Source organism: Siniperca chuatsi, linkage group LG24, assembly GCF_020085105.1.
Source record: "Siniperca chuatsi isolate FFG_IHB_CAS linkage group LG24, ASM2008510v1, whole genome shotgun sequence".
Classification (NCBI taxonomy): domain Eukaryota; kingdom Metazoa; phylum Chordata; class Actinopteri; order Centrarchiformes; family Sinipercidae; genus Siniperca; species Siniperca chuatsi.
The window spans coordinates 18019670-18034273 of NC_058065.1; the positions used below are offsets into that span (position 1 = coordinate 18019670).

The 14604-nt window shown below is 43.2% G+C and overlaps 1 protein-coding gene across 1 annotated transcript; it reads left to right on the forward strand.

The window, feature by feature from the left end:
• Positions 1-281: 281 nt before the first annotated feature.
• On the forward strand, positions 282-14388 carry mxra5a (matrix-remodelling associated 5a). Its single transcript, XM_044187947.1, has 8 exons — positions 282-630; positions 994-1223; positions 1418-1547; positions 2435-2825; positions 2966-7030; positions 9617-10535; positions 10645-10971; positions 11642-14388. Exons 2-8 carry the CDS (start codon positions 1033-1035, stop codon positions 13230-13232), a joined length of 7614 nt encoding a protein of 2537 aa, XP_044043882.1. The 5' UTR covers positions 282-630; positions 994-1032; the 3' UTR covers positions 13233-14388.
• Positions 14389-14604: the final 216 nt, after the last annotated feature.

The window sequence follows — 14604 nt, forward strand, 5'->3', positions numbered from 1 at the left end:
GGGAAAAAAAAATCTATTTAAGGCCACTCTCTCAGGGTACTTTGTTCAGCTCATGGCCCCAAACACTCTGGTTCGCAGCTCTGATGCCACAATTTGTTCAGTTTGTTTCGCTTTAGATTTCCTCCTGCTTCTTCTATCCAGATGGTCTTGAAACTTTCATAGTTCCAATATGACTCATCAAATATATCCCAGCAACACCAACCAAGCATTCTTACACTCAGCAGCATAAGTGTGTGTTTAGCTGTAGTACACTATCATACTCTTAGTCAAGACCCACTACTGAAACTCTCTTCAACCTCATCTGTCCAAAAACCTCTGGCTCCTCCTGTTGCGTCTCCGCCGTGCGCGCTGGAGAAGCTCCTTCACTCGTTGCTTACTGGAGAGCCACAAAGCACGCTGGCATTTCGGAGTTAAACCCAAACTTTTCCCCTAAGGATTTTACATTCAAATCTGTGTTCATTGTCTGCTCTGTGCAGATTTTCACAGTTTGTAACACCAACGTTGTTTATTTTGTCGTAGAGGTTTCCGTGTTTGTTCTATTTTTTAATTCAACTGTGCGTTTTCTTGACTTTATCCATGTTGAAATGGAAAATGAGGAGTTCCCTAGAGAGAGGCTATCCAGGGTTTGAGGTAAGAGCATCCATATTTCATTACAATGATATGAGCTGAAGTTATGAAATATTTAGGATGCACTTTGGCTGAAACCCCCGCTGCAGCGCAATGTGCGTAATTTAGATTTCATCCATTCATGTGGTGATGTAGGCAGGGGGGGTCACCCACGAAACTTCGAATCAGCGCTCCAGCAAATTAAGTTTGACATTGTTTTATTCTAATTCCAGTTTTATTTTCACAGCAACGTCAATCCATTTTTTGCACTCTCCATCGAGTTTTTTTCCTCGAAAAGTGTTCTTAAAATGCGATCTATTATAATAATAATAATGCTAATAATATCGCATCTGTCATGTATTGGTAACATTATTACTGTTATTGTAGTTATTACACGGAAAGCTTCTGTAACTGCTCCTCCCGCGGATGAATATGGACCCTCCCGCCGTGTGCGTCCTCCAGACTCTGCTGGTGCTGATGATCTTGCCCCCTGTTGCTTCTGTCCCCTGCCCCCGGCCCTGCTCCTGCCCCCAGCCCACTGAGCTCCACTGCACCTTCCGCTCCCTCATCACCATCCCAGCTGCTGTATCTAAACAAGTGGAACGCATGAACCTGGGGTCAGTCCTTTTGGCATCCTCAGCATTGACATGCCTGTCATTTTGCTATACTATCAGTGATTGGATTACACTCTTAATGCAGTACAAGAAAGGGATTTAATGTTATAGCATGTCAATACCCAGGCTCATGTATTGTTTCTCATGAATTTGGGTTTAATGTTTATTATAGGCCCACTCTGGTTTTGTTGTTTCAGGTTCAATAGCATTAATAAGATCACAGACAAATCGCTGGCCGGTCTGAGGAAGCTGGAGCTTCTGATGGTCCATGGGAACGACATCCACAGTCTGCCGGATGGGGTATTCAGGGACCTTTCTTCACTACAGGTACACCGGCTAAACCCACCATAAAAATGTTACCTGGGAATGAATGAGTGAATGAATGAATGAATGAATGCCAGCTGTAGCTCACGTCTTTGACGCTGAACCCCAATGAGGAATCCATATCAGTTTCTTTGTGTGAGCCTTTTGTAAGGTTCCATTCTCATATTTTGTGATATTTGCATGTTCTGTTGATTTGTATGAGATTATGATATTTTACAGCTCAGATAACCGATAACCAATAATATCATATCATAAAAGTTCCCCCTTTGGAGTCTCCAAACCCCTTTTTGGGTGTCCATCTAGACAAAGCCTTAGAAAAATAATGTAGAATGCCAAACTCATCATAACCACATTTGGAACAGGATGTGTTCATCCCTGTGACTACGGCTCTTTTGTGTTTCTAGGCTAACCAGGTACAGCTATGGCATATATTTCCATTTTAAAAAGAAGAAAAAAACATGTTTGCCACAAGATTGGTTTTGTATCCCTAAATACTAAAAACTGCCCTTTTCAGAGGAGACCAGGATCTTGAATTTATTTGAAAGGGACAGCAACCATTTTATTTATCAAAATGTGGTCTACATAATAACTTTGCGACTGTACCAGAGAAATATTACAACACATCACATAAAAATAAATATTTAATAAATGGAAAATCTGACTTCTACTGATGCTATATAAAGTATTGAGTAAATATCACTGCATCATTACATGAAATAATACAAATATTCTACATGTGTTGTTGATGATCTCTCCCTTGATCAGCATAACGTGTCTCATCTTAGGAAAACGGGAAATTATCTTTAAGATGGTGTGAAAGGGTTAAATAGGTTCATAATGTCATGGTTACTAATGATGACTTCCGTTCTTCTTGTTGCTCATTGGTTTAGATGTTGAAGATTAGCTACAACAAGCTGAGGGAGATCAACAGACACACCCTTCAAGGTCTGTGGGCCTTGGCCAGGTTACACCTGGACCACAACCGACTGGAGTTCATCCACCCAGACACCTTCCAGGGCCTCACTTCCTTGCGGTTGCTGCAGCTGGAAGGCAATCAGCTTCAGCAGCTGCACCCAGCCACATTCACCACCTTTACTCTGATGGACCACTTCCATGTCTCCACTCTGAGGCACCTCTACCTGTCGGACAACAGACTGACGTCACTGCCCTCCAGGCTGGTGGCCACCATGCCTCAGCTGGAGAACCTGTACCTCCATGGGAACCTGTGGACATGTGACTGCAACATGAGGTGGCTCCATGACTGGGATAAAACCTCACCAGGTTAGACTTTAAATTTCTGCACTGCAATTTAATTTGGACCTTGTGGTAAAAACTAGTGATTTATATATTGGAACAATCAAAGATGATAATTCAAGACTGCTTCAGTGTCTTATTTGACAGTGTTTGTGTTTTTTCCTCAGGTGTCTTGAAATGTAAAAAGGACAGGGCCCTTCCCGATGGCCAGCTGTGTCCCATGTGCTCCTCGCCCAGGCACCTCCAGGGGGAAGAGCTCCAGGCTGTGGAGAACCTGGTCTGCAGCAGCCCCATCATCACCTCTCCTCACATGACTTCCCCACCTGATGATGTTGAGAGTGAGGCATTGACCATGGAGGATTTCAGGGAACCATTTGGAAACATCTCCCTAGGCATGTCAGATGAACATGGGAATGAGGTTGATCTGGAGTGTAGCATTGGTGAACTGAGAGAGCTTACCAAGATCAACTGGGAGCAGGTCAACCAGCTCCAGCTGGCCTCCAACATCACTTTGTCGGTGGATCTTGAATGCCCGGTTGATAGAGAAAAGTATGAGCGACTGTGGAGGCTAATTGCATATTACAGCAATGTGCCAGCCCACTTACAAAGGGGGATTATGCTCAGAAAAGAGCCTCATCCAACCTATGTGTATAGACAGGACTCTGAGAAGGATGCCCTGTACTACACTGGTGTTAAAGTTAATATCATGGCCCAGCCTGCATGGCTGATGCAGACATCTGCAGACCTTCAGCTGAACAGACTTCAATCATCAGCAAAGACGGTAAAATTGATCCTGAGCACGGACTTCTCAGAGACAGTGGAGGCGGAGCTGGTGCGGAGACAGAGGAGGACATGGGTCATGGCCGAGTCAACCAGCACGACTCGTAAAGTGCTGAGTGCTATCCTGGGAAGCACGAGTCAAATGTACTGTAACGTGCACAGTTCTGGCCAACCGGTCATCTACTGGATGTTGCCAGACGGCTCCAAGGTGGAGGCACCATACAGCAGTCCAGACAACAGGGTGTCTGTGTCCAGTGATGGACGACTGGTCATTAAAGCTGTCAGCCACACAGACACAGGAATTTACTACTGCATTGCCAAGGTTCAAGGAGACCTTGCTGTCCTGCCATTCCATCTGACAGTGCAGGAATCCTCTAGCCCTCCCCCAGGGGAGGACACCTCAGTTACATCTATTGAGGGATTTGCAGGGAATCCCATTTCCCTGCCTTGCACAGCATCTGGTTCCCCTGATGCTGAAATTAACTGGATTCTACCAAGCAGCAACATAGTTAGTTTCCAAGCCAACTCCTCCAGAGCTTTGGTCTATTCCAATGGTACTCTACATATCCCACAGACTCAGTTATTGGACAGTGGTCATTATAAATGCATTGCCATAAATCAACATGGTGTGGATACACTGGCTACAAAAATTACTCTTGTCAGGCGCAAAGGGCTGATAAGGCCTTTGAGGAAGTTTCCAGCAAGACCTCAGTCAGCCTCAGGGATCAACACTCAGATTAAAGTTCCCACAGAGGATACAGAGGAAGCATCAGGGGACATTGAGGTTACTCAGGTGGGGGCTCCAGTGAGCCGCTTGGATCCTTTGAGAAGGAGAATTCCAGGAGGTGTGGCCCCAGGCAGGAGGGGCATCCATCCATCGAGGAATATGTGGCGGAGGCCACCAGTGCTTCAAAGACCAACAGGATCACGTGTTGAAGACAGGAAGAATATAGTTGAAAGCAGGAGGAAGATTAATATGTCAAAGAGTAAAATAGACCCAGAGAAATGGGCTGATATTTTGGCCAAGATTAGGGATAGAAATGCTCAGAATACTGTGACACCACTCCCAGTTCAGCATACGACAGAGAGGAAACTTACAGAGCAGACAACACAGTCACAAGAAACTATTGAAGGATCATCAGATGGCGTGACTGTGCAGGAAAAAGAGGGCCAGGAGTACTTCACAACACCACACACTCCAGTACAACATACACAAATGAAAACCCAAGGCCAAGGCACACATGTGACATCTAATAGTTACACCGCACATAATACACGTGATGTGACATCAAACAGTCAGCGAACACACAGCATACATGCTACAGCAGAGCCACATACAACACAGACTACATACAATGTACAACACACCACCCGTGATATGAACTTGGATCTACACACAACTTCAAACTGTATATTTTTCCTTGCACAGACCACATCTGTTCCTCCACACGCTGTCACTTTCTGGCAGGCTAACACAAACATTGCAAGCAGCAGCAGTACATTTTCTCTACAAGAGAACCTTAGCACAAATACAGATGTTGATGGAGTCAAAACAGCTGATTCGTCCAAGGCATCGGAGAGGAGCAAGAATATGGATAGACCGAATGTTGTTGCCAGCTCTAATAATGACAGAGAACTCTTTTCGAGTGGAAGTCAAATTATCTCTTCGGTTAACCCAAATGAATCGGAAACGAGCCAAGAGGAAAATGGAAAATATTTTAGTGAGACAACAACATCACAGTCGTATACTCAGCCAAAGGACACAACATTTAATGATTTGCGATCTCAAGCAATGCTCACAACAGCATCTCCAACAACTACACTTGTACCCACCACTACAAGCAGGATGGGGTCTAAAGGGAAATCGCTGCCACGCCTCCGACAACCTAATTCCAGGAGAAGGAATGGAGGTCGGCAGAGAAGGCCAAACAGAAGGAAACAAATGCTGAATAAACCCAACCAGTTCATTGCCACCACACCTGCAAACACTCCCCTAGCAACAGCCAGGACCACTGCCTCCACACAGCTAAAAAAAGAACCATTAGAAGTTATAACAGCCAATATCAATACCACTGTTCCATTCAGCGGCAGCCAAGCAGCGTCATCAGGCAGACTGAGTCATGAAGAAAGCACAGTATTAAGGCATGATGACGAGGCAGCCACCAACCTCTCTTCACTACCAGCTTCTCCCTCTGAAACAAACAACAGCCTTCTACTCCTGGCCAAACCACTATTCAAAAGCACATCAGCGGCACCATCATTTCCAACAGCCTCTCCAGGAGTGGGTCACAGAAGGATGAGTTTTCAAACAGTCTTGGGAATCTCAGAGAGTGCGTCTCCTCTAGAGCGCTTGGATATGCTCATATCACCCACTCAGCAGAGGTTTATGGGCAGCCCTCATCCACTAGTTAAACCCTTGGAGGAGACACAAAGGGTAAGCGTTACAGGAGACCTTGGACCTGTGCCACGCTCTGGCAATTCCTCTGGGGGTTTTCACACTGTAATGCAAGTGCAAACAGATGTCGGGCAGAATCAATCTGTCCATGAACACACAACCAACGAAAAGGTTGGAAAGATGCTTTTGAAAGAGACTGGCAAGCTTTTTTCACTGTTACCATCCCCATCCGCCTCAGCTGCTTCCTTGATCGAGCCTGAAATCAAGACAACCTCTGGATACACTTCAAGTGGCTTAATTACACCACCTAGCATGCTTTTTGAGGGTGATTTGGACACAGAGCAAGTCACCACAAAGAAACCAACAGTACCTGAAAAATCTTATCATAGTTCTAGTCAAAATAAAACCACAAGTGGTGAGTCAGAGGTAGATCTTAAAGAAACTGCAAACATAGGAATTAATGTTGATACTCCCATCACAAGTATAGTCATAACAACACCTCCCTCTGCTACTTCAGCAAGGCCTGATGCTATGATCCTATCCAGAGTGGCGCCACATGTCACACTACACAAAACGTCTTCCATAGGAGCCAAAATGGGCCCTTCACTGAGGGCCACCACTCAGGAGGCTCCCAGGATCAACAACATTCCGGACGACAACAGTCAGGACAAACAAATCCAACCCATCACCACATCAGAGCCTAGGAGAACATCAGACTTCCATCCTGCAACCCAGTCAACTGACTACAAACTGGTTCTTTTTACCAGTACAAATCCATCTTCCCCAGCCCTAAAATTTATTGAGCAGATGGCCACCCCTGCCCCAACAATGGCTGCAATCCAAACTGATCCTTTAAGAGAGGGACTGCTAACAAGCACTCAGGATGTGTCCAGAAAGCACCAGCTACCTGCACAAGGATCTATTCCAAGAGGGAAGCCAAGAATAACTAAGAGTAATTTCCAGACTTTCACTGTGAAAGCTGAAACAGATGCTCAGCTTCCCTGTGAGGCTGAGGGTGAGCCAATGCCCTTCCTGTCATGGACTAAAGTTGCCAGTGGTATGTATGACTCAACCTCATAACTCAGCATTACATACATTTTCAGGTCAACCTTTGCACTTCCATCTTTCCAAACACTATGGAAAATGGAAATAATTCAGTGTAATCATGTAATGTGTAAGACCCCAGAAAATTATTTTTTATTTAAATTTCCATTAAGCACTGAGTAATATAAATCATTAATATAAATTATGATTATTAGTATTCTTCTTCTTATATATATATATATATATATATATATATATATATAAAATTATTAAATTAGATAAAACATAACCCAGCTTTAAGGATAATGTCCATATGCATAGGTGAGTCCAGACAAATTATTAAATCCTACCTGCTACTGCAAAAAAGAGTACCGTCACTGTTATATTGTTCCACAGCTCAGGTATAATCAGGGTGGTAAGATAAGTCCCAGAGGGGAGGAGAGGCTATATAAATAAATTGAAAAGAAGTCCCAAAGTTTCATTCCCAAGCAGATAATGTATTCAAGTTTTTAATAAATGCTTCAGCCTCCATAGGATCTTGAAAAGCATACTCCTTCCCATCAGGTAGCTTTATTCGCAGTAAAGCAATTGGCCTAAGGGAAAATTAGCCCATACTTATCGTCAGGTATTGACTGAAGCATGCATTTTACCTCTCCAAATGCTGCCCGTTTCTTCGCCAGCGTGGCAGTGAGGTCTGGGAAAAGAGAAACACGGTTACCCATTGCTGTGGGTTTAAGCAGGTGGCTGGAAGTGTTGAACCCTCACGAACCCCAAATTGCTCCCGGGGGCTGTGCCTTCGATCTGTGAGTGTGTGTGAATGGTTAGTTAGTTTCTTTGGACTGATGAGCAGTTAGAATCTGCCATCAGTGTATGAATGGCTTGTAAGTTGGCAACATCATCTGAGAGTTTACTTATTAGCCAGATCCAAGACAATCTCATCACAAAACACTTCTGACTTCTCGAGCTCCATCAGACAACTACCATGATTCTGAGAATGCTTTAATGTCGTCCTTTAGAGACATTGGTACAGAATCAATTTTAATGAAAAGTGGAGATGCCGCTCATTTCCGAAGATCTGGCAATATTGGAGATTCAGTTTCTTCATTCAGGCCTTTTACTGTTTTAAGTCCTTTTGATTGTGCTGTTTGTTCTAGTAACAGGCATTATTAGTGCGAAACACAGTAGGATTCTGTTGCCCAAGTGGTGTAGGCACAGTCCGAGTTAACTTGATTAGCTGTAAATAAATTGGGTTTCGTTTTGTCGAGCCAACTGCCATGATACAGCAGAACGAAAGGCTGAAAATTTTTTTTTATGAACTTTATGAACTGTGGCTCAAAAAGTGAAGTGCAGACAACTGCAGTCTTCCGTATATTTCAGCTGCATGTGAAAAGTATAACTCCCTAATATTAGATCACTATATATACCAGAAATGTCTGAATGGAAATGTTTACAAATATATCACATTGTGGAATGTTTGTAAAATTTGCAAGAAAGTTTTACATTATATTGTTCAGTATGGTTAGACATTCATCATTAGTGAAGATATGTTTTCCAGATGTTCATGGACATGTACATGTGTACAGCACAATGTTCACACATGACCTCCAAAATGGAGGATGAGAATGATAAAACGTGACACCACAACAACATTTCATTTTTTGTTCCAGGACACTTTATTATTAATTGGAGGAAGCCAGGCTACTTTATGCAAATATGTATTTCACAGTGTGACAGCTTACGATAGAATTACTTTTGGTCCTACACACCGTTCTATGTAACAAAACTAGATTCCGAGAGAATCTGTAACAGATACAGTAAACAGTGCAGTAAAGAATATAAACATAAAATATTAGATGTATCATATTTGTTATAGAAAATGAAAAGGATAATTCATAAAACGCTTCTGTATAATTTTTCAAAACTTTATAAGTAGGAGAACATTTTCTCACTTATAACATGATGTTGTAACAGAATGTTGATATTGATATTGTTTTAATACTGCAAAACCCCAAATTATTTTCAATGCTAAGATTTTTAGGATTTGTTTTCTGCAGTATCTGTACAAAGCAACTTTGGCATGGTTTAGGGAAAGATTGTTGTTATGGCAAATAAACTTAAGATATGCTTAAGATTAGGTAACTAAAACACCTGGCTAAGGTTAGGGAAATATCATGGTTAAGGTTTTAAAAAAATCCATCCACTTATTCACCTCACCCTTACTTTCCTCAAAGGCACACTCCTTCCTGCATTGGCACTGGGCATAAATTGTGACCTGTGGAATTGTCCAATATGAATGTAGTTCCAAGGATAACGGGGTTGATCGAAATACAAACATTATATATTTACAATCCACTCATTTAATTTAATTAAATTCAATTTTATTTATATACAGCCAATTCATAACAGAAGTTATCTCATTGCACTTTTCCTATAGAGCAGGTCTAGACTGTACTCTTTATAATATTATCAACCCAACAATTCCCACCATGAGCAAGCACAGTATACAGTATATTGTTTATTTTCTTTTCTACATTCAATACTTCTTCACATTACATTTTGTTCTGTCATATTAGAAATCTCTCTCTTTCCATTCATGCAGGGGCGAGTATTGCTCAGAACACCAGGGTCCAGAGGTTTGAGGTCCATCCAAATGGTACATTAATCATCAGGAACACACAGCCCATGGATGGGGGCCAGTACCTGTGTACAATCCAGAACCAGTATGGCACAGACAAGATGGTGATCAACCTTGTGGTCCTGTCTCAGCATCCACGGGTCCTCCAACCTCGGCACAGAGACATCACTGTGCATCAAGGTGGCAAAGTCGATTTTGATTGTAAAGTGGAGGGGCACCCTAAGCCTCGAGTCACATGGGTGCTCCCTAACCATGTCCACATGGCTGCTGCCCCACTTGATGTTGTCCCTCAGCAGCGTGTGGCCATGTTGAGTAATGGCACCCTCCGGCTCAGCCAGGCCACTTACGCAGACAGAGGGATCTATAAGTGCATTGGCAGCAGCTCAGCTGGAGCCGACACAGTCTCAGTCCGCCTTTATGTTTCAGCATTGCCACCTGTTATTCAGCAGACACAACATGAGAACACCACCCTCCTAGAGGGCAGCACCGCCTACATCCACTGCACTGCCACAGGTGCCCCTCAGCCTGTCATCCGCTGGATCACACCTGATGGCGTACAGCTCACTGCTTCCCAGATTGTTACTGAACGCAACCTCGTCGTCTTCCCCAATGGGACCCTCTACATACGGGGATTGGGCCCGGGAAATGCTGGGAGATACGAGTGCTCAGCCAGTAACGCGGTGGCGTCCAGCAAGAGAACAGTGATCTTGAGCATAAAGAGGAATCTGTCTTCTGCCAAGGCCATTATCACCTCATCGTCCCCCCAGAGAACAGATGTGATCTACGGAGGGAGGCTGCTGCTCAACTGTGTGGCAACAGGAGAGCCGGAACCCCGGATCATCTGGAGGACACCCTCTAAGAAGTTGGTGGATTCTCAGTACAGGTAATAAATGCACAATGCATATAATTTTTCTACATATTCAATTAAATGTTTAAAATAAATGCCTATATTTCATGTTTTCTGAATGCTATTGTTTTTGTTATCTTTGCAGTTTTGACACAAGGATCAAGGCGTTCCCCAACGGCACTATAACCGTTGATTCTGTGACCGACAAGGACAGCGGTGACTACCTGTGTGTGGCACGTAACAAGATGGGTAATGACTATGTTCTGCTGCAGGTCAACGTGCTGACCAGGCCGGCCAAGATCGAGCAGAAGCACCAGCGATCCAGTCAGGAAGTGGTGTATGGTGGAGACCTGAAGGTGGACTGTGTGGCCTCTGGTCTCCCCAACCCCGATATCAGCTGGGCACTGCCGGATGGTACAATGGTCAACCCGGTCAAACAAAGAGATAGTGTCAGTGGGAGGCACAGTCGCAGGTATGAGCTGCTTAGTAGTAGTGAATCTTAGAAATAACTTTCACTTCTAAAAAATACCTCCATTGGCCTATATCACAAAGGGAGTTCAACATAGTCTGCCTCTCTTTGAGATATTTGGCTAAGTGAACCTAACATTGGTTTTAAACTCTTAAAAACAATTATTTCCACCCTTTTCCCCTTAATTAGCTTTAGGTTTGTAAATCCTCATATTCCACATTCTGGCAACTGAGTTTATATGTATGACACTGTCACAGTTTATTGGGTCCCCCAAGCTAAAAGTAATGCAGTCTGGTTCAACTTTATGCTCATTTTGGAGGCTGTAGATTGTAGTGCTGTTGAACTGTATTGTGGGTTCCCGGACCATTTTTCACAATTGAGAATGACTTCCGGATGGGAGCCGAAATGTCTTGATTCTGAAAACAGTGTCCAGATAACTACGACTAAAACTTTTTCTACGATAGAATAGTATTCTCTACTCAGTAAGAAAAGAGCTACATATGAAAAAAGTCAGTCATAATGTGAGATGTCCAAATCTTAGTAACAACATAATTTCATAGAATTCTAAATGTTCTATTTCATTCCATTAATGTATCTTAACTAACAGCTGCATTCATCAAAGTGTAACGATCAGTATTCCTCTCTTCCCCTTCTTTTTCTGAACTGTATATAGGTATGTGGTGTTTGACAATGGGACACTATACTTCAACGATGTAGGCATGCCAGAAGAAGGTTACTACACCTGCTACGCTGAGAACCAACTTGGCAAAGATGAGATGAAGGTTAGAGTCAAGGTCAAGGTTGCAACTTCACCACCACAAATCCAGGATAAAGACCAAAAGATTGTCAGGGTTTTCTATGGTGAGACCGTTACACTGAGATGTAATGCCAAAGGGGAACCAATGCCAGTCATCACATGGATATCCCCTACGAATAGAGTGATCTCCCCAGCTTTAAACAAATACCAGGTCCTGGATGATGGGACATTGGTGGTTCAAAAGGTCCAGCGTTTTGATGGAGGTAACTACACTTGCATGGCCAGGAACAATGCAGGAAAAGACCATAAAGTCATCAGGCTGGAGGTCCTGGTAACATCTCCAGTGATCAATGGCTTAAGAAGAACTTCCAACACTATCAAGGTGACTGCTGTCCAGGATCAGCGGAAGTTGGTGGACTGTGTGGCACAGGGAACCCCCACCCCTCGCATCATGTGGGTTCTACCAGGAAATGTGATCCTTCCTGCACCATACCACAGCAACAAAATGACAGTTCACCAAAATGGTACCTTAGAAATCCGGTCACCCAAGAGGACAGACTCTGGGCAGCTGGCTTGTATTGCTCGTAATGAAGGAGGGGAGGTCAGGCTGGTGGTTAACTTGGATGTGAAAGAGGTTGTCGAGAGGCCACAAATTAGAGGTCCTAAAACAGATAGCCTGTCACTGACTGTGGGGAATGCCATGTCTTTGAATTGCTCCTTTGAGGGCTCAACACTACCTCATGTCACTTGGATCTTACCCAACGGCACACCTTTGAATAGCGGTGCTCGGTTCTCTAAGTTTTTACACCAACCCGACGGCTCTTTGATCATCAGCAACCCCTCTGTTGCTGAAGCTGGTATGTACCGCTGTCTGGGGCGTAATTCTCACGGGCTTGTGGAGCGTACAATCATATTGTCCCCAGGGAGAAAGCCAGAGATCACCAACAGATACAACTCTCCTGTCAGTGTCATGAATGGGGAAAGAATTTTGCTTCATTGTCTAACTAGTGGCGAACCTCTCAGACTAACATGGACATTACCCAGTGGGGTTGTCCTCAACAGACCACAAAGAGCTGGACGATATGCTGTACTGCCCAATGGGACACTTGCCATCCAACAAGTATCAATCTATGATCGGGGGTCCTACATTTGCCGAGCTGCAAATGAGTATGGCAGCTCTCTGCTTTCTGTATCGATAATTGTGATTGCATATCCACCTCAAATTACCAGCGGCCCTCCCTCAGTAACCTACGCTAAACAGGGAGTTGCTGTTCAGTTGAACTGTGTAGCAACTGGAATCCCTAAAGTGGAGATAGCATGGGAAACACCTGATAAAACCCGCTTGGCTGTCATTGCACAGCCACGCCTTTTTGGAAACAAGTACCTCCATCCGCAAGGTTCCCTCATCATCCAGAACCCGACACAAAGAGATGCTGGGGTCTACCGATGCACAGCTAGGAATGCCATTGGCATAGACTCTAAAGCCACATTTCTCAATGTGTTCTGAAGAATTTCACTGTTCATCATGGTCATTGCCATACTGTATGCCCAACCAACTGCCTAGTTAAAAGCAGTTGTTTTTAATGATCAAAATGTTGTAAAACTGCTGTCACAGTGATTAAATAATGAGTTGATTAAAACCTGCAGTGGTGCTATGAGTGTGTGCTGTATAGAGGCCAAAAGTTGATGGTGTTTGTGCACCATAGTTTATCATTTCCACCATTTTGTGTATAATTCACTGGGAAATATCAATTGGCCTCCCATTTTGAGCATATAGATACTTTTAATAGCAATGTTTGCTAAAGAAATCCTAATCATGTGGGAAAGCAGACAACAATAATACCTTGGTTTAACATATTTTCCAGTTTGCCTATGTTGTTGCATTGCATCATTTCAGTTATAGCTCGTAGACAGTTGCTGTTGTTGTTGCCATGTTCTCATTATTTTTGGTTATCTTTCAGATGTTGTGTTTTGCATTTGAGCTATAGCCTAATGACTTGTATAGTCCCTTTGTACAGTACAGCACATTTCCCTTTACCAAATGATTTCCACTTTACCAGTAATAATTAATAATTGTAAAATTATTGGCACCTCATCTCACAAGGTAATGGAACTGATGAATAGTTGTAGTTACCTGGCTAAACACAGGCCAAACATCATAATAAAGCCTAATTGAAATAAAATATACTGTATGGGCCACATTTCTAAACTTCTATTTATTTCAAATCACTCAGGGAGGTGGGGCGCACAGGTGGAAAACAAGTGTCTCTATATTCCTACCATACTAGAAAGAAAAATACCAACTAATCAGGTAATGACTACTGCTCTTCTATGCCACCACCTCATGGAATCCTGTTGCTACTCAATAAAATGTACTTAAAGGGCATAAATTGCCAAAGATGATGATGACTTCATTTTACTGAGACAGAAAGTATTCAGAGAGTACTTACCTCCATCAAGGCTGTACAATCCTTTAAATTCCTTTAAGTTTAATAAGATAATGACCACTAAGTTGTAGCTCTTTAAATATTGCTGGAGCACCACCTATGGGCAAAATAATATAATCAATATAATAAATAAAATAATGAACATAAATGCTTCGTAGAAAAGGTTTCAATCGTGGTCATCTGTACACTGTTTTCAGAATCAAGACGTTTTGGCTCTCATCTGGAAGTCATTCTCAATTGTGAAAATGGTCTGAGAACTCAGAAATTTAAGCTACTCTGTGTTGCTTAAGCCCTGCCCTCAGGGAGGAGTCTTCCTGAGTGTCTGCTGTTTACCCTGCCTAGTTTCACCTGAAACTGACCTTCTTTTGTTTCCATGATGGCCCAGTAATCAGGCCTATTGTTTTCTGGCTGCACCTCCCTCATCACTGTTAA